The 25,047-nt window shown below is 36.3% G+C and overlaps 1 protein-coding gene across 37 annotated transcripts in view; it reads right to left on the minus strand.

Moving 5' to 3' along the window:
• TCF12 (transcription factor 12) overlaps positions 1-25,047 on the minus strand; it is a 395,492-nt gene that overhangs the window by 70,227 nt on the left and 300,218 nt on the right. For 34 of the 37 annotated variants that reach the window (XM_081510116.1, XM_081510114.1, XM_081510113.1 and 31 more), the window contains 2 exons: positions 14,939-15,074; positions 10,716-10,768 (listed from right to left, as the gene is read on the minus strand). The exons of the other annotated variants lie outside the window; for them this stretch is intronic. In XM_081510116.1, coding sequence (XP_081366242.1) covers positions 10,716-10,768; positions 14,939-15,074 — 189 coding nt within the window. The remainder of the gene's footprint in view (positions 1-10,715; positions 10,769-14,938; positions 15,075-25,047) is intronic. 37 annotated transcript variants of the gene reach the window in all.

The following is a 25,047-nucleotide window of genomic DNA, read 5'->3' on the forward strand; positions in this document are numbered from 1 at the left end:
ACTGAGCTACCTGGGAAGCCCCACTTGGGAAGATGCTTCCTTAACTCAGCAAAGAGATAAAAGTGATTTGGATAATGAAGATAGCAACAAGTGGTAAGAAATGATCATTCTTGAAGCTAATTTTAGTATGGGAAAATAACAACTGTTTTACTTTTATGTCAATGAAACTGTAACTTTTTTTCCTTTAGAGAAAGGTTTCCTGTATTATGGTTTTCCATAGTGATCTGTCATATGAAGATCACGATCATGCATTGTTAATTACATCAGTCCTCACACACTGCAGAGTTAATAGCTGAATTACTGGTAATTTACCATTAGGGCACAAATTTATTCCTATTATTGTGTGTAACTAGGAGTTAACTGCACAACTGAGGGAAAGTGAAAGTCGCTCACTCGTGTCTGACTCTTTGCGACCCCATGGACTATACAGTCCATGAAATTCTCCAGACCAGAATACTGGAGTGGGTAGCCTTTCCCTTCTCCAGGATCTTCGCAACCCAGGGATCAAGCCCAGGTCTCCTGCATTGCAGGCAGATCCTTTACCAGCTGAGCCACAAGGGAAGCCCAAGAATACTGGAGTGGGTAGCCTATCCCTTCTCCAGGGGATCTTTCCAACTCAGGAACTGAACTGGGGTCTCCTGCTTTGCAGGCGGATTCTTTACCAACTGAGCTCTGGGGAAGCCCTAACTGAGGGAAAAAAATAGGACAAATAGTTCAGTGTTTTGTACCAAAAAAACCAGTTAACTTATTTTTGATGATCTGAACAGTCAGAGTAGGAGGAAGTTGAAAGGTACAGCGTGGAGCAGAAAGTCATTAACAGATGATGTTCCCTGTTATAGATAACATAAAATAATTGCTTCACAGTATTTATTTTTATCCTCTTAATTTAATTCAAAAAGCATGTCCTGGATATTCCACTACATTCCCAGAGGGTAGTAATTTCTCAAATGAAATAAATTTTAAAGTTAGCTTATTTTCAAAGGTCAAAGTTATGTTTTGACTATAAGCATCTTGAAGACAGAGTATGAAGTCCATGGTTTATTGTTACTTAAATATCTAAAGCCTAGAAAAAATTTTAATTCACAATAAGCACTCTATAGTCACTAACTTTAATAGAATGAATTCACTTGAATGAGTGAATTTGCATGAATTAAATCTCTCAGTGGAGATTTACTAAACACATTCCACTCTAGTAGCAATGAATTTCTAATTCTCATTCAAATGACTGATTTTTAAAATTTACAAGTATCTTTTGGTGATGTTGAAAAGATATTGATAGCTTGATTTCAAATAATGTCAAGTTTTACATTTAAAAATTATCAAGTTCAAGTCAGAAAACTTGAGCTTTATTCAGTTCACTACAGTTGCTCAGTCGTGTCCGACTCTTTGCGACCCCATAGACTGCAGCATGCCAGGCTTCCCTGTCCACCACCAACTCCCAGAGATTGCTCAAACTCATGTCCATCAAGTCAGTGATGCCATCCAGCCATCTCATCCTCTGTGGTCCCCTTCTCCTCCTGCCTTAAGTTTTAGTACTTATTATTATTTCTTATTAACACTAGCCATCAAAAAACTAAAAAACAAAATAAGAATCATAAATATTCACTTAAATTTACAGAAGTTAACAACAAAAAAGTTAGTTTTCTAGTCTTCTGAGTAAAGATTCTCAAGTTCTGAATGTAGCTTTTATGTTTAGAGAGAGACATGTCACGTTTGAAAGCCATCTGTCTCACAAGCACACGTAGGTTCAAACTGATTCTCAAGCTGCCAGGAACTACCTTTTTAGCTTTGGGTTCTATGAGGAAGTTTATGGTGACTCAGGACATGTATATGTAAGTTCAAGGAAAAAATTACAGTAGAGTTGTTTATATCAAAGTTAAATTACTTTTTGAACTCAACTGTTTCAAATAAACATTTAATAACATATATCTGCTGCTGCTGCTAAGTCGCTTCAGTCATGTCCGACTCTGCGACCCCATAGACGGCAGCCCACCAGGCTCCGCCGTCCCTGGGATTCTCCAGGCAAGAATACTGGAGTGGGTTGCCATTTCCTTCTCCAATGCATGAAAGTGAAAAGTAAAAGTGAAGTCGCTCAGTCGTGTCCGACTCCTAGTGACCCCATGGACTGCAGCCCACCAGGCTCCTCCGTCCATGGGATTTTCCAGGCAAGAGTACTGGAGTGGGGTGCCATTGCCTTCTCCGAATATATATCTACATGGACTTATTTTTGATGCCATCAACTATTCTATTATTACCTAAAATGACATTTAAATTCTAGAAAAATTATGACATCATAACACCTACTTTATATATGAAGGTTCTTTAACTATTCTAGTCAGGTACATTTTAGGGCAAATAACTGTCCTGGAAAGTTTGTATGTGTCCAGGAACTTAAGCAAATGATGAAGGGACTAATGAAGTAATGGATCTAAAGGCAAACAAACAAAAAACAGGGTACCTGTCTAAAAAAATACTTAATTTTATTTATTTCTCTTTGGGTCTGCTTTTCATAGGAAGTAGATTTATGAAGGTAAGAACATCTACTCTAGGCATATACTTAACTTATGGTTCTTTAAGTCTAATGCAGGGGTTTGCAAATCATAGTTGTGGCTAAATATAGTTCACCATCTGATTTTACAAGTGAAATTTTATTTTCTAAATTTTGTTTGTGCAAATTTTCCAGAAACAACTTCTAGAACCAAATTACTTTTAAAAATTAATAAAATATTGTCATATTATAGATATATTGGGTCATTCAGTTCAGTTCAGTCACTCAGTCATGTCCGATTCTTTGTGACCCCATGGACTGCAGCACACCAGGCTTCCCTGTGCATCACCAACTCCCGGAGCTTGCTCAAACTCATGTCCATCGAGTCAGTGACGCCATCCAACCATCTCATCCTCTGTCATCCCCTTCTCCCATATTGGGTTATATATTAAATTAAATGCAGGTAATTAAAAAAAAACCCAAAATTTGAAGGGCTAACCCTTTAAAATTTGTTTAGGGGCTTTCCTGATGTCCAGTGGTTAAGAATCTGCCTTCCAGTGGGGGGAATGTGGATTCAATCCCTGATTGGGGAACTAAGATCCCACATGTCTTGAGGTAACTAAGCCTGGACTCTGCAATTAGAGAGGTGCCCACATTGTCCCAGTGAAGACTCAGCACAGTCAAAATTTTAAAAAATATTATTCCATTTAAAATTTGTTCAATGAATACAACAAACACAGGGGTGGCAACGGTGGAGGGGGGTGGGTGGAGAATAAGAAACTATCCTGGAGCTAGCAGTGTTTCTAAAAATTCTCAGAACTCTAACTATGAACTCATCTATACAGTATATGTTACATTCCTTGAAATTATTTAAAAAAATTTTTTTTATTCACTTATTTTGCTGTGTTGGGTCTTCGATGCTTTGTGTGGGCTTTACTGGGGTGGTTTCTCTTGTTGCAGAGCACAGGCTCTAAACACGCAAGTGTCAGTAGTTGTGGCTCATGGGTTCTAGTCGTGTGGGCTTCAATAGTTATGGTGCAGGGGCCAGCTGCTCCTTAACATGTAGAATTTTCCCAGACCTGGGGTCAAACCCATATCTGCTGCATGGGCAGGTAGATCCCCATCAACTGCACCAGGGAAGTCCTACAGTCCCTGAAATTATTATAGGAGTACAGTAAATGACTTTTCAAACTAAAATCATCACTAGTTAAACAAGGGGAATATTAGTGATGGCAAATTTCATGTCATCAAATTACTTAGGATGTAAATATCTTCCTTAACTTAGAATAAAATCTAGAGCCCTAAACATCCCCAGTGATAAAATTTGGACTTCTTAATTTATACCTCTTTCCTATACTTGAAGAAATAATCCTCTATTTTATTAGACAAAAAACAAAACCAAAAAAACTTAATGGTTCTACTGATGTTGAATGACACATAAGTGGGCTTAAAAATCTAAAAGCATTTATAGAATTCAACCACATATCCTTTATAGGCTTCCCTGGTGGCTCAGATGGTAAAGAAGCTGCGTGCAATACAGGAAACCCACGTTCAAACCCTCAGTCGGGAAGTTCCCTTGGAGAAGGAAATGGCAATTCACTCCAGTATTCTTGCCTGGAAAATCCCATGGGCAGAGGAGCCTGGAGGACTCCAGTTAACAGGGTCACAAAGAGTCAGACACAACCGAGCAACTAATACTTTACACTTTAAAAGCCATACAAATCTCTCTCTCTCTCACACACACACTGGGTCCTATCCTACATCTGGTTTGTAAAGTCTCAAACATCTAAAATATACCAGCTGAGGAGTTCAATAAATTGCAAAAGCTTGTGAAATTCAGCATGTTCTTTCTTCTTTACAAAGAAAGGTCAGAAAATAACAAATATCACTGTGGCTGTACCATCACATCAGTACAAACAACTGGTTCATAGGACTCACTAGCTGGAAATTTTCTTTTCTTTTTTTTTCACTTAAAATCATATCAAATATGGGGTGGCTTGTCACACAAATGAACATCTTAGAAATATGGATTAAAAGCCCGTTATCTATACTGACACAAGTCTGACACTGTTCTGAACAGTAGTTACTGTCAGTATAAACAGTGGCTATTTCTTCTCACTAATGTATGAAGAAAATCTTTCATTCAATGACTAAACTGAATATAAGTTTGGAATGGATTATCGAACCACTCCCTTTAGATACTAAGATTTTTCTGCTAGAAGGACCTATGAGGTCAGAGAATCAGCCACTTGAAAATTTTATATAGTGGTAGCCTTCAAATAGAGACAGATTATCTAACAGTCTGAAATAAGACTCTTAAGTACCTAGTTGTATATCCTACAGGATTGTCAGCTAAAGGAGCTAAGCAAACAGCTATTCCAATTCGTGTTCAGAAACTGGAGTGTTCACTTTATGAAGTTCAGCCGAAGCTGGTGCTGCCTGTAAATACTATTTATTCTAGAATCACTAGGATTATTGCTAGTTAGTACTCAATCAACTGTCTATAAAAACATTGTTACTCTAGCTTCCTAATGACTTCCAGGGAACATTCTCTTTGAAAGTACAGTACTTGCTGATCATCTCAATATTTTTGTGGATAAACTGGAGGTAACAATATCTCTATAGTTCTCTAACCCTTGATCTTTTTCTTACTGGTTCAGATAACCACCAATCTTTTAAGTGGTGATTTTCTAAGTTATTAATTTCTATCAGCTCCAGAGAGTTGTATTTGTTCTCTTTCCTATTAAACAATCCTCACTCTAGACACCTTCAGAATTTAATATTCTGACTTTATCTATTTAATATTTTTACTAATTATATTTAGTATGTACATGAGAATGCTAGATCTTTAGACACGTTTAGTGGTCTCTGTGATTTAGAAATGACTCAGAACATCTCCAGTTCATCTCAAGGGGTGTCCCTAAAATAGAAAATTCAGTATTAAAAATGATAAAATATCTACATTAATTTAGCAAAGCCATTCCTAACAAAATTAATTCCCATAAAAGTTTGGGAGAAAGGAAGGCATCATTTCCTAAACTACATTCAGTGACCAATCCAAAAGTTATAGAACTCTATACCTGTCCATAGCAAAGCAAGAAAAAGTGGTTATTTAAGTTACTTTGATTTAGCTAAGAAACAATAAAGTTTCTTATGGGGGAAGTATCAGAAAAATTCTTTTTCATAATGGCAGGGGAGATAAAATACACTTTGGAGTTTAACTCTCAAAAAAATTAAAGAAATTATTTGATAAACTGTTATACCTTTTGTTGAATAATATATACATACTTACAGACAGAGGACAAAGACTAGCATATTTGACCAAGAAACAAACAATCATCAGTCTATGCACGTGACTCTAAACCAGGGAGAAATGGATTATTTCCTGCCAAATCAGTCAATAAGGATGTCACAGTCATTGGAGTCCTAAAAATCTCTACCAAATAAAAAATAATTCTTAAATTTTAGGTTGTGACTACTTTTTAAGTCAACACCAATTACACTGAAAATGAATTAAGATTTGCCATTTTGATGCAGGGCATGACAAGTTGTTCAAAAGATGTTTTCAAATGCTATGGAACAAGATCACAATTTGAGTCTAAAGGCATTCTGAAATTTGACTAGGTGTTTACTAGGTGTTTACTTCCTGGTGATAAAAATCTGGAAAGTATATCATGTCTTACTTATTTCAGGATTCTGCATTTTCTGCAGCATATTAAAAAAAAAAAGGATCTCTATTGGGAAATACTAACATCAAGTCAAGAAATAAAGAACAAATAAACTTCCCTCCATCTAAAAAATGCTTCAGAGGACCATAAAGATGTTCAACCAATGATAGTATAAAGGGAAGAAGAAAGTACAGACTCGTGATACTTCAGAAAACAAAAAATAATTAGCATGAATTCTAAGCAGGAATTGATTCAACAAATTTTCCCTCCTTTTATGGGTTTCTTTTCTGAAAATAAACGCTTTCTTAACAACAGCAGCTACAATTTACTACTTACTATGTTCCAAGTGCATACATTACTTTTTTTTTAAATAATAGTATTATTTATGTTTTCAAACTTTTCCTTGCTTTTCAACAAAGTATGGTATGGGAATGCCCTGGAGGTCCAGTGGTTAGGACTCTGTGCTCTCACTTCCAAAGGTCTAGCTTCAATCCCTGGTTGGGGAACTAAAATCCCATAAGCCTCATGACGTGGACAAAAAAAAAAAAAGAGAGAGGGAAGTAACATGAAATGGTAAAAATTCCTTTAAACTTCAGGCTGTAGTGGTAGGAACTAGGGAAAAAAAAAAGGAACATTTACTGAGTGTCTACTATATACCAGACACATGATAGGCACATAATACTCTTGTACTAACATTTGAGATAAGCATTACTATCTCCTTTCACAAACAGAAACTTGGTGTTCAGGGAACTTAAAAGCATTCTCTAAGACAGCAAAACAAAAAGCAGCTGAGGCCAGACAAAACCCATCTGCTTGCGCTAGTTTTCTATATCATCCTTTCAGAGGGTGGTAGGTCTCTAAATAAGAAAGCAATGAGTAAGTTTGATCAAGAAGAACATAACTGATAGAATAAACTGTTTTAAATTTAATATACCAAGGCATATTATGAGCATGCCAAAATAAACAATATGCTTTAACATTCAAATTAAAAAGAAAATGGTCTTTGCTATTAAGTTAGGTTGTAATTTTTGGCTGTATGTGTAATCTTGGACAAGTTAATATCTGAATCTCAATTTCCTCATTTGTAAAAAGAGGATATTAGTTATATATTTGTGTGACAAAGATAAAAGATTAAGATGATATAGATAATGGTTAGCACAGAACCCCACACATGTAAGATATGTGTTATTCTAACAAAGTGACATTGAGACTGTAAAGGACGGTAACAAATACAATGCAAATGTTTCAACTTTTCCCACAAATTACTAGGAAACAAACCACAATTGCCTTCAATCCCTATCCAGTGTTTCAAAATTTCCTCAAATGTTTTATTTCAGTAAAGATCTGATACAGATGAAATACAGCTTGTGTATATACAAAGAACAAAGACTAAAGTTAGTGGTTAGAGAGGGGAGGTTCAGGAGCCCTAAAAAGGAAGAATGACATCCTGCAAAGTCAAAGCACACCCATGCCTTCAGAAAGACTCCCAGATAATCTTAACAACTACAAATGCCTCCTATTATCTATTGGCCAGGAGGCTTTAGGCTTTTATCCAAGCTAGACTACGATAACAATTTATCCCTTTTCCTATCTGAGTTGGTCTTAGGTATTCCTCAATCATCTCTAGATGGGAGAGTGGGCCTGCCTCATAGGAAATGCATGAAGGGTGTATCGGGTATAGAACTCAGTTAAGGCTGTACTTTTAGATGTGGCTTCAGAATGTGTTTATTTTTTTCACATGTCTATACTTTTTATCTGTATCAACTGCTGCTAATCTTGTCAGACAAGAGTTCAAATGTTAACTCCTGATGCCATTAGTACTTCCCAAGGCAGGGTTAATTCTACTTACTTTGTTTCCAGAGTACTTGGTACACACTTTTACTTGCCTCACTGAAATATATACAATTAATTCACTAAACGCTTGTTTGTCACACTAGTTCCTTGCAGCCAATGATGGTGTGTGTATGACCAAATTCAATTTCCAGGTATCACTCTACAGTTGCTGCTACAAAAGTTCACTTTGTTCAATATTTCAATCTGTCTAGAGAAACAAGTGGAAAACTTAACATGCTTAATTTAAGAACACCATTTTTTCATTGGTAAGAAGAAAACTATGCCCACTATGCCTTTTGGTTATGTACTGAGCATATTAATTTTAAAATCCTAAGAATGTAACACTTTAGACCTGAAAGGAACTTAGTCCAAACTTCCCAAGGGCTAACTGACAAGTCCAGGGTCATACAACCAATCAATAACTCAGACAGCAGATCTGAACATACTGTTTTCTTAACTTCACTGACCATACTGCTTTAATAATATCAATACACTGTTACCAGACCTTTATCCACAGACAGAAATTACCATTCAGTTGTTCTGCAGAGAGGAACAGAAGAGCTAAGGTTTGTAATTATGATACTTAAATATGTAGCATGGCTTACAAAAAGAAAAGGCCTCTAACCAATGGTCTATGGTCAAATTATGTAGTTATCCAAGTTTGGCATGTTAAGTAACACTGCCTGTTTTTTCCAGAACTGTGTGAGCTATGCAGTACTAACCTAGCTCTTCCACTTTCTTTGGTAAAGGTAACATGCATTTTACAGATGACTAAAGACAGACTGGACCAGCAGCAAACTGTGACATCTGAAGTTTCTAGTTTGGGAAGTAAGATCTACAAATGACCATGAAATAAAATATACATAGTCCATCTGGAGAACTACATCCAGATAGTGAATGCAGTTACTATTAGGACATAAAGAACACTGGTGACTTCCAGTGTCTATTCTCTTTCCGGCTGCTCTGTCCTTTTTGCCCTTTTGTTTTAAAAATGAAAGAACTATGAAACAGCAAAAAGATAATGTTTCTTAAAATATTATGAGGCAAAGAAATGAGATGACTCTTTCATCTACTAATTTGGTATTTTTTAAACCCTGTATAGTTCTACCAAATATTAATATGTAATTTAACTTCTGTTACTCTTATAGAATTATAGTAACAAATCTCTAGAAAGATTGCACAGTTCCATGTTTCAGCAGTTCTGTCAGATTTAAATATGACTTCTGTTAATCTAGCAGAAATCATGTTCTACTGTGGAACCACCTACTCCTGCAAAGCACACAACTGTTAAAATGTAAATTGCCCAACTATTTTTAGCTGTTGCTGAAAAAAAAAAATCCTGTCTTCGGGAATAATGATTTGAGGCATTGTGTTCATTTTGTTTATCAAGCAGCTATTCAGCCTCTAGTGGGTCCAAGTGCTTATGCAAGCAAAAGCTTTTAAGAATGCCTGCAGCTGCAATCCAACCTTCCAGGTAGGCTGCAGGTTCAGAGCACAGCTGCCCTAGGCTGCATAAAACTCAGATCCATCTGGAAGTGAATTTCAAAGAGGATTTCAAATTTGAGTTTTCACGTATCATACAGAAGAGAAGGCAAGCAAAGAACATAGGAAATAAGGAAGGCAAACAACCAAAAAGATGATTATCTCTACTTCAGCCTTAATAAAAATAAAAAGCTCAGACCCATGCTGCTCCTTCTAGATTACTGCTTGCCAAGCCGGATATTCCATTCAGTGTATACTTGGATGAGCTGTGACTCACCCAGCAGCACCTGCGCCCATGTGTTAAGTACTGCCAAATAAAAGGCCAACATCCATTTACACAACAAAGAGATGTACCCCACAAGGCATGCGACCTCAGTCCAAAAGCCCCACTCCCCATTTGTTCTAAGCAAAGGGAGAGGAAGAAAATCTCCCCTTCTCACACCAGGGATTTTTAAATTGTAGGTGGATTTATGATGTAGGTTCATTTACAAATACTTTTACTCTTTAAGAGAATAAAGTATATTTAACAGTGCGAACACCCCTACAGCATCAGATTATCATGGCCATTAATGATTGTTCACCAAACCTTTCCAACCTCTTTATTCTCATGAAGCTCTTTATTCTCAAAGGATACATTTTTGAGCAAAGAGGGATCAACAAACTAGTTGCTTGAAAGCTTTCCTGATGCTAAGCTGAAGTTAGGAAAGGCTTAATGAAGGCTTTAAAATCCACAAGAGATTCACAATGAACATCTGACTTGGTGATTTATGCATATTAATAACCCCAGTCCTACTGAGGCAAGCTGAGCCAAACATGTCCATCGAATCCTAATGTCTTTAGCTCCATTGGGATTATTACAAATGTAAATTTCTAAGATTCTCAGCTATTAATCTCTGTCTGTCCTCCTGTTCAGTAACATAATGACTAATTAAACATCAAAAGACCTGTACAGGAGATCTTCTTTGACAGCTACCGGCCTAGTCCTCTTCCCAAGAGGGGAATTCAAATGACAGGGACATGGAGTAAAAGCATATGAGTAAGCTACAAATCATTGCAGAGAAATCTAAAAACGTAACACTGAATTCAGATTTAACTCAATCAATGATTCTGTGAAGCAGAGAACAATTACTATGTGAAGTATGCCTACTGACACCAACTGAATGTATCCTGACAGTCTGCAGATACTGAATACCTGAAATTAATTTGCTTACCACGAAGTCAAAAAAAAAAGAAGTGGTACTTACAGAAGAAGGCAAACCAGGAGGCACCTTTCTGACTTTCTTTGCTTGCAAAGGATCTGTACATGGGAAACAGTGTATTTCATCAGCATTTATTTTAGAAAAGTTCATACTTCAAATGAGCAGGAAAGAATTTTCCCTCCTAGTACCTTCCTTGTTTTCCAGGATTTAGGAATAAGTAAGGGAATACAGGGACAGGGGCTCCATTCTTACTAACCAGTTCTAGTGTAAAACACGTACTCCTAATGAAGTGATGTACTCTGAAATATATATCCCATAAGTCTGGGAAGATGACAGCAAACAAAGTAAAACGAGAGAAAATAACAAACCAATAAGCATGTTTGAGAAAAGGGAATAATATTTCTTAAGCACCTATTATGTACAAGGCTCCATACTAGGCACTTTACATCATTTATCTCACTTTCATCTGCAGATGGGCATTTGGTGCAACAGGTCAGTTTAATAATATGACTCCTTAAGAGAGACACAAATCTAGTGTTCATATCACACTGAGAATTAGGTTTAAAAGCATATTAAATAGACTAAAAGCTAATGCTATGCTACAAATTAGGATGTTAGAAATTTGAAATATTTAATAACTGAAAAGTTAAGGTTATACTAATATCTGAGATATGTTATATAAACTATTAAACACAAGCATTGTCATATATGATATCATTCTATAAGTATTCTACAAGAATATTTCCTATAACAATGTGTGGTTAAAACAGAAATTTCAGCATTAATTTCTGTACAATTCATTCTTGGATGTTTATATTTGTTTCCAAGAAACAACTAAAGTATATTTCTTTCTAAGATATAGATTATTTATTAAAGGAAAACATGAATATTTTCATATGCCTACGCAGCCTCATTTGGTATTTTAATTTTACTTATTTGTAAAATTTAAAATTTAATACTTCATTTTATTGTAAAAATGGTGTTAAATGCAGCCTTCCAATCATACATAAATAATGGATCAAATTCAGGATCTCTCAGATGGGTTTGCTACTAAGAAGAGAAAACACATAAGAAGGCTAACATTAATTACAATGTTTTTGAAAACTATAAAAGTTAGAACTGCAAAAATGGTATTTTCCTGGGTCATAAATAATAGGACAATAAAACATGCAGTTGTTTAAGAAAGAATGAAATTCATTTAAATTAGGGCTGGGATTCTTTATAGTAAATATACCAGGAGGCTGCAAAGCTAAAAAAGCAACTTCATAAGTAGTATGTGGAGAAATTATATACAATAAAGAGAGGAAAAAACACTCATTAGCATCTGGTCCCTACCAAGAGGCAGCCTATATTTCTTTAAAATAAAAGTGCTAAAGATAAACAACATCTGTCACACTGTATATTTATAAAACTTACTAGCAAAATTTTTGTTCTTTGGGAGGCATTTTCTAAAACCCAGCTCTTCACATCTAATACAGTATCCCTTGAGCAAAAGACACAGTCCATACATATAAAGAGAGTCAACTGAATTGTTCCTGTAAGTCTAGAGCCCATCACTCTACTTTAGGATAACTAGCAGTAGAATACATTGCTCTTTAGATTAGGTCAGTTTTTTCCCTGCCCTGGGAATGGAAATTCTTCTTTTATATTTTTAATCTAATCATTAGTTGCCATTATACAATTACATACATAAATGTTGGATTCAAAATTATGAATTTAGAATACAGAGTTCACTTTTGGGAGATTTCAAAGTATAATAGTTAAGAGAGTAAGCTGATTGGATTCAAATTTCAGGTCCATCATATAGCAGCTGTGTGAGCTTGGGCAAGTTACTTAACTTCTTTGAACTTCAGTTACCTACAATAACTTCCTGGAGCTGTTGCAATAAGGGGAATACAGACAGATGCTCAGGGCAGTACCTAACAGAAAGTGACACAATAAATTTTAGCCATTATTATTAGGTTTATATTAAAATTTGTGGCAAAACTATTATCAATTGTTTGGTGTTTTGCAGAATGTTGATTTTCTAAAGCATCTAAATATCTTGAAAAGATGCTAAGATTGGTATAGATTATCTCTGAAATCCTTCTAGAGATTTTATTAATAACTGCAATACCAATAGAGAATATTTAAGACTGAGAAGTAACAATGAAGAGTAGAATAATAATTTACTAGATGGTATTTACACAGGAGATGAGTGGGCCTCCCCGAATACCAAGCTTTGGCTAAGGTTGCTTACTTTCCTGCATATCGGTTCCTCATTTGTAACATGTGAAGTGCAAGTCGCTCAGTCGTGTCCGCCTCTTTGTGACCCCATGGACTATACAGTCCATGAAATTCTCCAGGCCAGAATACTGGAGTGGGTAGCCTTTCCCTTCTCCAGGGGATCTTCCCAACCCAGGGATTGAACCTAGGTGTCCGGCATTGAAGGCGATTCTTTACCAGCTTAGCCACAAAGGAAGCCCATGTAATGTGAGGTTAATATTATAACTTACTAGAATTTTTATAAAGATATAGTATGTATAATATTGTACCTGGCATAAAAGAGAGAATCCTTAGTATCTAACATCATAATCAAAATAAAAATGAATATACAAGCTTTAATTTTTGGGAAGCTTGAGTTTTTATGAAATCAACTCCCTCCCCCTCCCCCTCAATATTCCAGTAGCTCATTTCTTCCCTGAGCTTTTAGTAACAGTATACTAGTCTATATTAGTGCTTTTTGTCACAGTGTGTGCTCACACAGCATTCTAACAAGATATTTTTCTAGAGTGACACTGACACATCTAGAGTCAAAAGAATGTTTTTACCCTGACTAACTGATTTGGTGGGAAACAAAAGTGGAGATGGAGAAAAGATACTGTATCTTACCACTTTCTTAATAAGTATATTGGTCTAGATCACAGGGGCTTGTTTCAACAGCACATATACTCAATCACCTATAAGGAGAGGGGGGCACATCTAACCAGAGATCTGTATGACTAATATGACAATCCATCACTGTGCCCTTTTATACCCTCAAGCATACTCTAGACTCAAAGGCTAGGAATATTTTACCACAAATTTTGGGTTTGACAGAGGTGCCTGTGTGCTAAGTCGCTCCAGTCGTGTCCGACTCTTTGCGACACTATGAATTGTAGCCCGCCAGGTTCCCCGTCCATGGGATTCTCCAGGGAAGAATAACAGAGTGGGTTGCCATGCTCTTCTCCAGAAGATCTTCCCGAAAAAGGGATCAAACCCATGTCTCTTATGTCTCCTGCATTTGCAGACAGAATCTTTACCATTAGTACCACCTGGGAAGCCCTTGACAGAGGTAGATATACAAATTAGAAGCATAACAAGTATTTGTGGAATAAACAGCTGGGACCTATTTTCTTTTGGTGGAGTATGTTTATTTTAGAGGGTGGCCTATCCTCAATATAAACATGCTTTACAATGTCAATTTTCTCATATAAAGGATTCTTTGTAAGAATAATCCAAAATTCCCACATTTAAACATTGACTGGATAGGGTGGCAGAGTATACCTGAGGCTTGCTGTAAGCAGCAACATGAAACAGACTGGCCTGGTTAGGCTACACACAAGACATGAAGGAAAGAAGTAAGGAAAATGAGAGGTGTATGAGTTGCCTTTTGAGGTGGTGTTTTGGAACTAGATAGGGAAAATGGTTGTACAACACTGCTAATATACTAAATGTCACTGAATTGTACACTTTAATAAGGATAATTTTATGTTAATTTTACTTCTATTTTTAAAAAATTGAGGAACAGATGCAATGAATACGCAAAGAACAGTGGACTTGGAGTCAGAAAGTCTGCATAAACCACCTACTAGGTATATGAATATGTGCTCCTTTGAGCCTCAGTTTTATGTTAAAGCTTGTATTACGCCCACTGACTAGTAGAACTGCTATATGAATGAAATGAGAATGTATATTATAAAACTATTTTGCAGACTGTTCAGCATTATATCAACTGTAGTCAAGAATTAATATTAGTACATGACATTTTTATCACAAGAGGGAAAACTAGTCCCATTTTTAAAGCTCCATTTTTCACTATTCAGTTCCTCTTAAGGTGATGACCAAATAAAAATATTAAATTGTTTATTAAGTATATATTACTTTATGCAAATAAGCCCTGATATCATCATGACACCCAAGAAATCAAATTTCTTCTGATTAGAAGTGTAGCCAGAAGCATAAACTAAAGGGGGTGATGGTGGGGAAGAAACATTTGTAAAATGGGATTTGTTGTGTGATACACTTACCAAGTGCTGCAGAGTCATGGAGTGGTCTTCTCCTGGAACTTGTGGCAGAAAATGAGTAGTAGGGTGTCCCAGGTTTTCCTGAAGAAGAGAGCTGTGCTGGGCTTCCAAGGCCTAGATCTTGTCTCAGGAGACTAGACTATAAAACAAGGCCAAGGAAACGAGTTATCTTCTCAATGATTATGGACCCAAATCTGAAAATGACATCACTTTCAAATTATTTATGGTAACTTGAACAATGCTTTGAATTTAGGAAGTATCTAAGTACTTGTTTGAATTTTATTAGTTTAAACCTGTGTTTTCTCTTTTTGCCCATCCTCATGTCCTCATATTGCCTGCTTTTTAGAAATTATGTTGATTCATACAATCTTAGAGTTGAAAGAATATTTTAGTTGCTATGTAGTTCCACTCTTTTTAAAAAATAATTATTTATCTGGCTGTGTTGAGTCTTAGTTGCATCACGCGGGATCTTTTGTTGTAGGACACAAATTCTCTCGTTGTGGTATAAGAACTTAGTTGCTTCATGGCATTCGGGATCTTAGTTACCCGACCTGGGATTGAACCTGTTGTCTCCTGCACTGCAAGGTGGATTCTTAATCACTGGACCACCAGGGAAATCCCCTGTAGTTCCAGTCTAATCATCAAGATCATTTTTGAAAAATGTCCACTCACTCTTTGCTTGAATGCTTTCATGAGCACACAAGGGAGTCAATTCTGTTCTTTTTTCCATTTCTTTTTTCTTTATGGAGAGCTCTCATTGTTTAAAAGAGTACCAATATTTTCAAGACTAGCCATTCCTGTTTTCATCAACTGTGTCTCATGACATTGTTTGAATGTCCTCCCCACCATCTCTGACACAGACCTTCAGATTTATTTTCCATTTGTCAAAGTCTCTTGGAAAATGGAATGGAGAACAATGTCCCAAATGTAGTCTTTTTAATGCAGAGGAGTTTCTGAGACTACATTTAAACAACACATTTGTGCTACGTAGCTCATATTGAGAGGTTAAGAGAGATCACACCCTGTTACTCTTTATTGTATAAGCTGCTATTAAGTCACATCCCTCCAGTGGTTTCCTTGTTCAGCTTGTGTTCTTTGGTCCCAAATGCAAGACTTAATATTTATCTCTAATAAAATTCATCTTGCTATATTTGATCCATAATAACCATCTCGTTTTCTCTCTGTCCAGGACGACAAGGCTGAGGAGAGAGCTCTAACAGATGCCACAGAGACATCATGAGACTCTATCGAGTACTGCACTGAAATCCAGAGATTTAGCAGCCCTGACCTGCTAATCAACTGACCCTATCATAAAGCAAATGAAGTCAATGTAGCAAAATTTGTTTTCAAGCTTTCTGGAAGCTGAGGGAGAAAGAAGACCTCAATTGGAAAGCGTGTTAGATGCACTTGAGAAGAGGTTCTCAAATGAAAACAACTGTGATTCCGCTAACACATTTAGTATTCTCCCACTTCATATTTAATAACCTTTACAGTTATCACCCAGATAATCAAGATGATGTGATCATTCACCTAGAGCCAGACATTCTGGAATGTGAAGTCAAGTGGGCCTTAGAAAGCATCACTACGAACAAAGCTAGTGGAGGTGATGGAATTCCAGTTGAGCTATTTCAAATCCTCAAAGGTGATGCTGTGAAAGTGCTGCACTCGATATGCCAGCAAATTTGGAAAACTCAGCAGTGCCCACAGGACTGGAAGAGGTCAGTCTTCGTTCCAGTCCCAAACAAAGGCAATGCCAAAGAATGCTCAAACGACCGCACAATTGCACTCATCTCACATGCTAGTAAAGTAATGCTCAAAATTCTCCAAGCCAGGCTTCAGAAATACGTGAACCGTGAACTTCCAGATGTTCAAGCTGGTTTTAGAAAAGGCAGAGGAACCAGAGATCAAATTGTCAATATCCGCTGGATCATAGAAAAAGCAAGAGAGTTCCAGAAAAACATCTATTTCTGCTTTATTGACTATGCCAAAGCCTTTGACTGTGTGGATCACAATAAACTGTGGAAAATTCTGAAAGAGATGGGAATACCAGACCATCTGACCTGTCTCTTGAGAAACCTGTATGCAGGTCAGGAAGCAACAGTTAGAACTGGACATGGAACAACAGACTGGTTCCAAACAGGAAAAGGAGTACGTCAAGGCTGTATATTGTCACCCTGCTTATTTAACTTATATGCAGAGTACATCATGAGAAACGCTGGGCTGGAAGAAACACAAGCTGGAATCAAGATTGCTGGGAGAAATATCAATAACCTCAGATATGCAGATGACACCACCCTTATGGCAGAAAGTGAAGAAGAACTAAAGAGCCTCTTGATGAAAGTGAAAGAGTGAAAACGTTGGCTTAAAGCTCAACGTTCAGAAAACTAAGATCATGGCATCTGGTCCCATCACTTCATGGGAAATAGATGGGGAAACAGTGTAAACAGTGTCAGACTTTATTTTTTTGGGCTCCAAAATAACTGCTGATGGTGTTTGCAGCCATGAAATTAAAAGACGCTTACTCCTCGGAAGGAAGGTTATGGCCAACCTAGGTAGCATATTTAAAAGCAGAGACATTACTTTGCCAACAAAAGTCCGTCTAGTCAAGGCTATGGTTTTTCTAGTGGTCATGTATGGATGTGAGAGTTGGACGGTGGAGAAAGCTGAGCGCCGAAGAATTGATGCTTTTGAACTGTGGTGTTGGAGAAGACTCTTGAGAGTCCCTTGGACTGCAAGGAGATCCAATCAATCCATCCTAAAAGAGATCAATCCTGGGTGTTCATTGGAAGGTCTGATGTTGAAGCTGAAACTCCAATACTTTGGCCACCTCATGCGAAGGGTTGACTCATTGGAAAAGACCCTAATGCTGGGTAGGATTGGAGGCGGGAGGAGAAGGGGACGACAGAGGATGAGATGGTTGGATGGCATAACCGACTCGATGGACATGGGTTTGGGTGGACTCCAGGAGTTGGTGATGGACAGAGAGGCCTGGCGTGCTGCAATTCATGGGGTCGCAAAGAGTCGGACACAACTGAGCGACTGAACTGAACTGAACAGTTAGCACCATACTCTGGGTGGCTCTCATTCTGGCTTCTGAGTTATCATAAAGGCACAGAGAAATAAACCTCAGCTCTGGTGAGAAAGAATCAGTAGACCTTTATAACACTAGTCATAGTAGTCCAGTCCCTGCCTCGAGAAAAACTTTCATTTTCAGTTTATCACACTACTTAATAATTTTAAATAATATTTATGTTTCAGCTTAAAACTCTGAGGTGGAATTAACATAACACAAAATTAACCATTATATTTTCAACCAGTGACATTTAGTACATTCTTAATATTGTGCAACCATCACCATCTAGTTCCAGAACACTTCATCACCCCAAAAGGCAATTCCATACCCATTCAACAGTCATTTCCATTCCTCCCTTTTTCCTCGAGCCCCTGACAACAACTAATTTGCTTCTGTCTCTCTGGACTTAACTTATTTTGAATATTTCAAATAAATGGAATAATGCAGTATGTGACCTTTTGTGTCCGGCTTCTCTCAGTATAACATTTTTGAAGTTCATCTTGCCGTAGCATGTATCAGTACTTCATCCCTTTGTACAGATATATTATAATTTGCTTATGCATTTATCCACTGATGGAACATTTTGGTTTTATGCAGCTTCGGACTATTGTGAATAGAGTTGCTATGAACATTTGTGTGCAAGTATTCATTTGAGTACCTCTTTTCAATTCTTTTGGGTAGACACTTAAGAGCAGAATTGCTGAGTCACATGGTAAATCTATGTCTAACTTTTAGAGAAACTGCCAAACTACTTGTCTTAATTCTATTCAGATTTGGCTATTTCTTTAGTTTTCCTGGTGTACATATTTCTAGGAATTTGTCCATTTCACCTAGAGTGTCTAATTTTTTAGCATATAATTGTTCACTGTATTCTTTTATAATCCCTTTTATTTTTGTAAGATTAGTAGTAACGCCCCTATTTTCGTTTCTGATTTTTGTAATTAGACTCCTCTTTTTTTCATAGTCAATTTAGCTAAAGGTCTGTCAATTTTGTTGATCTTTTCAGAGAAGCAACTTTTGATTTTGTTGGTTGTATAGTTTTCCAATTCTCTGTTTTTAAAAATTTCTGCTCTAATCTTTACTGCTTCCTTCCTCCTGCTAGTCCTGGGTTTGGTTTTCTTTTTCTATGTTCTTACAGTATAAGTTAGATTACTGGTTTAAGATCTTTCTTCTTTTTAAATGTAGGCATTTACAACTACAAACTTTCTTCTGATCACTGCATCTCATGTTTTGTTATATACTCTCTTTTCATTTTTCAGTTTTGTTTTTTTTTTTAAAGAAAAAAGCCTATTCAACAATGCTGGGGTACACATGAAGTAATCAGTGTACTAAATGAACCAAAGATCACTGCATTTTTTCAGAGATGTTTATAGTTAAGAAGACAACTTTCTCAGACTTCTCAAAAGGTAAGTGATTCTTTGAATGGAGTTGATATCTTGTTTTATAAAAGAGAAAAAGTGAGGAAAGAAGAGTTTCAAACAACAGATAACATAATGTGTATATGAAAAAACTGCCTAACATCAATGTAATTACTTGGAATTAATCAAACAAATTTCAACAGATACAAGGTTCAACAGATTAGGAAAGAAAGGTGTTGACTAATAGGCATGAAGGAGAAATAGTTCCCCTTAAGATAACTATCTCTAGCAGAAATGATAAAAATGAGGAAACAATAAATATAAATGTAAATAACACATGCATCCTTTCTATTTCTGTAACAAACCATTAGAAACGGATCTCCTGATTATGTTATTTGTGTGAGAATAGTGTGACCCAGGAATCATCAAGTCTCCTATACATATCATACTAAAATTTCCATTGTCACATCTGTTTTGTCTTTCTGTTTTTTTGCCTGTGCTAGGCACATTCAACATTCCTCAAATAGCAATCAGAATATGGATAGAATATGCTAGATGGAACATATTATTACCACATGTTTTAGGGCAGGGGTCATATACCTTGAAATTTTTCTTTAAGAAATCACTAGTCTTTTAATAGGATGTTCTCTGTTCACTACAAAACTGACTTTCATGATACAATGTTTTAAGGTGCCTGATATATTTATTGCTTCATCTGTGTTTTCTAATGCAGAAGGTATATACAAAACTGGTCACTGCATCCACATAAACAAGTAATACGTGAGAGGAGATGGGTATTCATATGTCACTTAACAATGTTCCTTTCAACATTTCCCTGGCATATAAATTCTAATGGGCATATAAGATGATGATGATTAATACCATGTTCAACAAACCATGGCCTACAGGTCAAACAGGACTTGTTGGAAAATACTTTCATTGGGACACAGTCTCATTCATTTATGTATTTGTAATGGTGATTTGTGCTACAATGGAATACCTGAGTAGCCGCAACAGAGAATGTCTGGTCTGGAAAGCCTAAATTATTTACTATGTAGCCCTTCTCAGAAAATACTAATAGATCCCTTATGTAATGTTTTGATGGAAAAACAAAGGACTGTGTTTGGAGCATGGTAAAGAAGTCTGTGTGCTTAAGTTATAAGGTAACAATAGGTACTTACAGGTGAATGAAATGTAGCCAGTGAGTTATTTCTTCCAAGAATTCCAGTAACAGTCATAATAAAGACCAAAAGAGGCATAACCTAATCTAAAGGGTGAACAGGAAAATGTATTTCTTATATTCCTAAAAGTAAATGTCTGTAAATACTCTGATGTCCTGGAAGCAGCATGGGCTTTGGAGTTAGGTACCTGAGTTCAAATCCTAACTATAAGATCTTGGGCAAATTATCTAACATTAATGCATCTGCTTTGTTTTCTATATATGGTTATATTACTAACTAGTTCAGAGGGTTACTGGAGAAGTAAGTAAGGCTTAAGTAAAAATGAGTGGCATGGTTGTAGCCCCTTGTGAAAAATAAAAACTCAATTTCATTTTTTCTTTCCGCATAGGTTACCATATTCCAAGTATCATAAAAGAATGAAACTAAGATGAAGGGCATTTTTTGTTGCTTCCTGGGTACAAAGTAAGGAGACCTCATCTGTCCTGAATCCAAGATGGCTGAGTTATAACTCTCAGTGGTAAAGGTAAGATAGGATGTTGGAAATAGAAGAGAGAATGAACTGGCCTTCAGACAAAGGGCTGACAATTAGAGGCTAAATCCAAAGAGGAATGTGACAGATTTAAACTGTATCAACCTAGATCAAGAATAAGCAGAGAAATGCCAACTTATCCTCAGAATGATTCAGCAGAAGTATGTATGTTTATGAGCACAAACTCACATACAGCTTACAGACCATAAATACAGGCATATACTGAGTGAAAGAAAAGCAATGTGTCTGCACTAATATGGTGAAATGTTAAATGATGAAACTTGATTAAGAGTACATGAATGTTCATTGTACTATTCTGTTATCTTTTCCATGGGTCTGTAATTTTTCAAAATAAAAAAATGGGAGAAAATCAGACTAAATATCAAGGGTACACTAGCATACTATTAAATATACCATCTCAGATAATATTTACTGGAACTGTATTAAGCATTACATAGAGATATTATACAGATTGCAAGCAGTGGGACCCAATTTGAATCTAGTTTTATTGAAGAGGTTCTTTCCTCAGTACAACAAAATTTCTATAGCAGTTCTAGGAGCCCAATTACCATTTTTAAAGGTAACTTGAAAAAATGTTAAGTGACATATAAATAAATTTGTGAATTACAATCCTAAAGTTGAGTTACCTATAAAATACCTACGGGTAGATTTTTGTACATATGCATGAAATAAAGGAAGAAAAAGAACAAATTTTTTTTTTAAGGAAAAAAGTTTACTTGCTACCAATTTTACTGATGATATACTTTTCTCCTTCCTCTTAGACAAATCTGGAGATGTGGTTAGGAAATACCCTATCTTCTTTTTCTCCAGTTAATATTAATTTCAAGAAAGCCACAGAAGTTGTTCTTCATCCTGCTGTCCTTCACCCAGTTGTCCTAATCACAGAAATAACCAGTTCCCCTGTTTTAGCTGTACCATGATCGAAATGATTAGGCAAAGTAAATGTAGGAGAAAATGTTTCTTCTTAAGAACACAAGATGATATTTCATCCTGCCAACTAAAATGAAATGTTTAGTACTGTAAGAAACACAAAAGAAGTTTAAGACAAGGTTTTCTCCACAAAGACTTGATACACTAACTAAATCATATAGTTTTTTCCTTTATTTGATTCTTTAAACATTTTGGTAAAACTCAAGTTCGCATAATAATCTATTGAATTTTTCCTAAAATAAAATTACATATCAGCTCATACTATTGATTTTTCTGCCTACTATAACAAATGAGAAGCATTATTGATCTTGTCCTGGAGGTATCTCAGGCAAAAGAATACCCAAGTATCCCAGAGGATATAGAACTAGACAAAGCAGCTTTATTCTGTTGTCCTATGCAAGGCAGAATTAGTATTCTGAAATAGCATTGCACTAAATTTCTTAACACATGCTTCAAGAAAAAGAATCTTTTTCATAGTCATCTAGAAACTCCATCCGCGAAAAATCAATCTAATTACCAAGGAATAATTAATAAATGGTTATTCCTGAAACACTAAGATAGCCTGCTGCGGCTGCTGCTGCTGCGTCGCGTCAGTCGTGTCTGACTCTGTGCGACCCCATAGATGGCAGCCCACCAGGCTCCTCCATCCCTGGGATTCTCCAGGCAAGAACAATGGAGTGGGTTGCCATTTCCTTCTCTAGTGAATGAAAGTGAAAAGTAAAAGTGAAATCGTTCAGTCGTGGCCAACTCTTAGTGACCCCATGGACTGCAGCCTACCAGGCTCCTCCGTCCATGGGATTTTCCAGGCAAGAGTACTGGAGTGGGTCGCCAGTGCCTTCTCTGAAGGAAGCCTAGATTATTATAATAAAAACCTACAGTAAGTTTCATTTTGAATTACATATGACATCCTTTTAGCCTAAATAAAAATTCCCATTTCTTTATATGGAACTTTAGTAGCCTGTGCAGTATTTTTTAAGTTCCCTCTTCCTCTTCATGTGCATGAGAAACTTGGGACTATAAAATGTGAACCTGAAAAGACTATTTAGTGTTCTTCTTAGTGATCAGACAGGAAGTCTGCCTGCAGTGCAGGAGACCTGGGTTGGATCCCTGGGTCGGGAAAATTCCCTGGAGAAGACAATGTCTACCCACTCCAGTATTCTTGCCTGGAGAATTCCATGGACAGAGGAGCCTGGTAGACTACTACAGTCCATGGGGTTGCAAAGAGTTGGACATGACTGACTAAACTAACTAACAACAACAACACACTTCATGGTGATATTGACCAAAAATGTAAAGAAGAGGTATAAAGTAGTGGGCAAGGCCAACATCATTTACTAATGCAACTTCTTCGTAATTACATTGGAACATACTGTGAATGTAACTTAACAGGACCACAGGAAAACATAATATATAAAAATGGTACTGATAAGTAGCCAGGAGGATTCAAAATCACACTGTAATAATTTGGATACTCTTTACCCTTAAGAGGGAAGAATCTGAAATCTTGATAAACATAGATTTCCTTCCTCAAAACTACTTTTTACCATTAAAAGTAAATGCTGTACTACATAGATTTTGACATCTATTAACAATCAGATTAAATAAGCCCCATTTTATGATTAAAAATTTGAAGCACTAACTTAATAATTTGCTTTCTAGAAAAGTAAGATGGGGAGTATCTAATGTTGTAGTCACATATGTCAAAAAATTTAAAATATTTAATATGGACTCTTGGAACCTCTGCTCTTTGGTCATTCTACAGTACTCCTTAATTTCATGCCTATATTACACCCCTGAAATAGTATGCAGTTTCAATACATTATGTATTAAAAGCAAGCAGCTGTTACCAAATTCACCCTTTTGAGAGGGGACATGTTAAAGACACAGCAAGATATAAAACAAAAATCATGATAAAACAGAATATATAAATTGTTGAAATTTCCCAGATGAATTTTTTTTTTTTGGCTGTGCTGTGTGGCTTGCAGGATCTTAGTCCCTGACCAGGGACTGAACTTGTGTGCTCGGCAGTGAAAGCAAAGAGTCCTAACCACTGGACCTTCAGGGAATTCCCTCAGATGACGTTTTTAGACTATACTATGCCCTTCTTCTGTTACCCATAAATAAAGAAACAAAACTGTTTTAAACGCAAAATTAGTACACTGTTGTTATATTTGCAATTGTTTTTAATTTAGAAACATCACAGTACAGTTCAGCTGTGAGTCCATTTGAAGTTTCAGAGACAGGACAACTCAAGAGTGACAAAGTAGCGTCTCACCTCATGTCATAACCAAATCAAAATCTCAGAGAGTGAACAGGAACTCAGCAAAATATAAATGCTGGGCTTTAATAATATATCAGTCTTCTGTTAACTTTCTACAAATGATTTAAAGAAGGGCTGTAATAAAACTCGAATTTGGAAAACACTGACATTTGCGAAATAATTGTATTATGATGCAAATTCATTTACATTGAAATTCCAGGGATATGTTAGCAATTATCAGCAAGTTGTTAAAGAATTCTATCCTGAGAATCTCATTAGATAGCGATGCAAACTACAGTTGTTATCATTCTGAGAACAAAGGGATCTTGAATGAGTAATCAATAGCAACTGGCAGAAAATGAGACATTAATTATGATCCTCTCTAGTGTTTTGTCTAAGACAAGATTTCATTAAATGCTTTGTGCAACCTGAATAGTTCCAAGTCATTACCAACATTTTGGACGATATATTAATTGGGGGAGAGAGCAGGAGGGGTGTACAAGGAAGCAAAGTAAAAGAAAACCTGAGATGCTTCTATTTCTTTCCTGGGTCAATAAAAACACAGCAGTCACCACTAGCCAACTATTATGCTCATTCTTTTACAAGTCCCAAATCTTATAAACTCAACATGGTCTCTTGAAAATTTAATTATCATTTTCGATATTTAAAGTGTTGTACAGCTTTGATAGGATAATGACAGTCATCCATCAAATGCATCCTGCCAACACAATCAGCCCAATCTTTCTGCCTTAAAAGAGAA

This window comes from Giraffa tippelskirchi, chromosome 7 (genome assembly GCF_054371585.1).
Source record: "Giraffa tippelskirchi isolate mGirTip1 chromosome 7, T2T-mGirTip1v1.2.pri, whole genome shotgun sequence".
In the NCBI taxonomy this organism is placed as follows: Eukaryota; Metazoa; Chordata; class Mammalia; order Artiodactyla; family Giraffidae; genus Giraffa; species Giraffa tippelskirchi.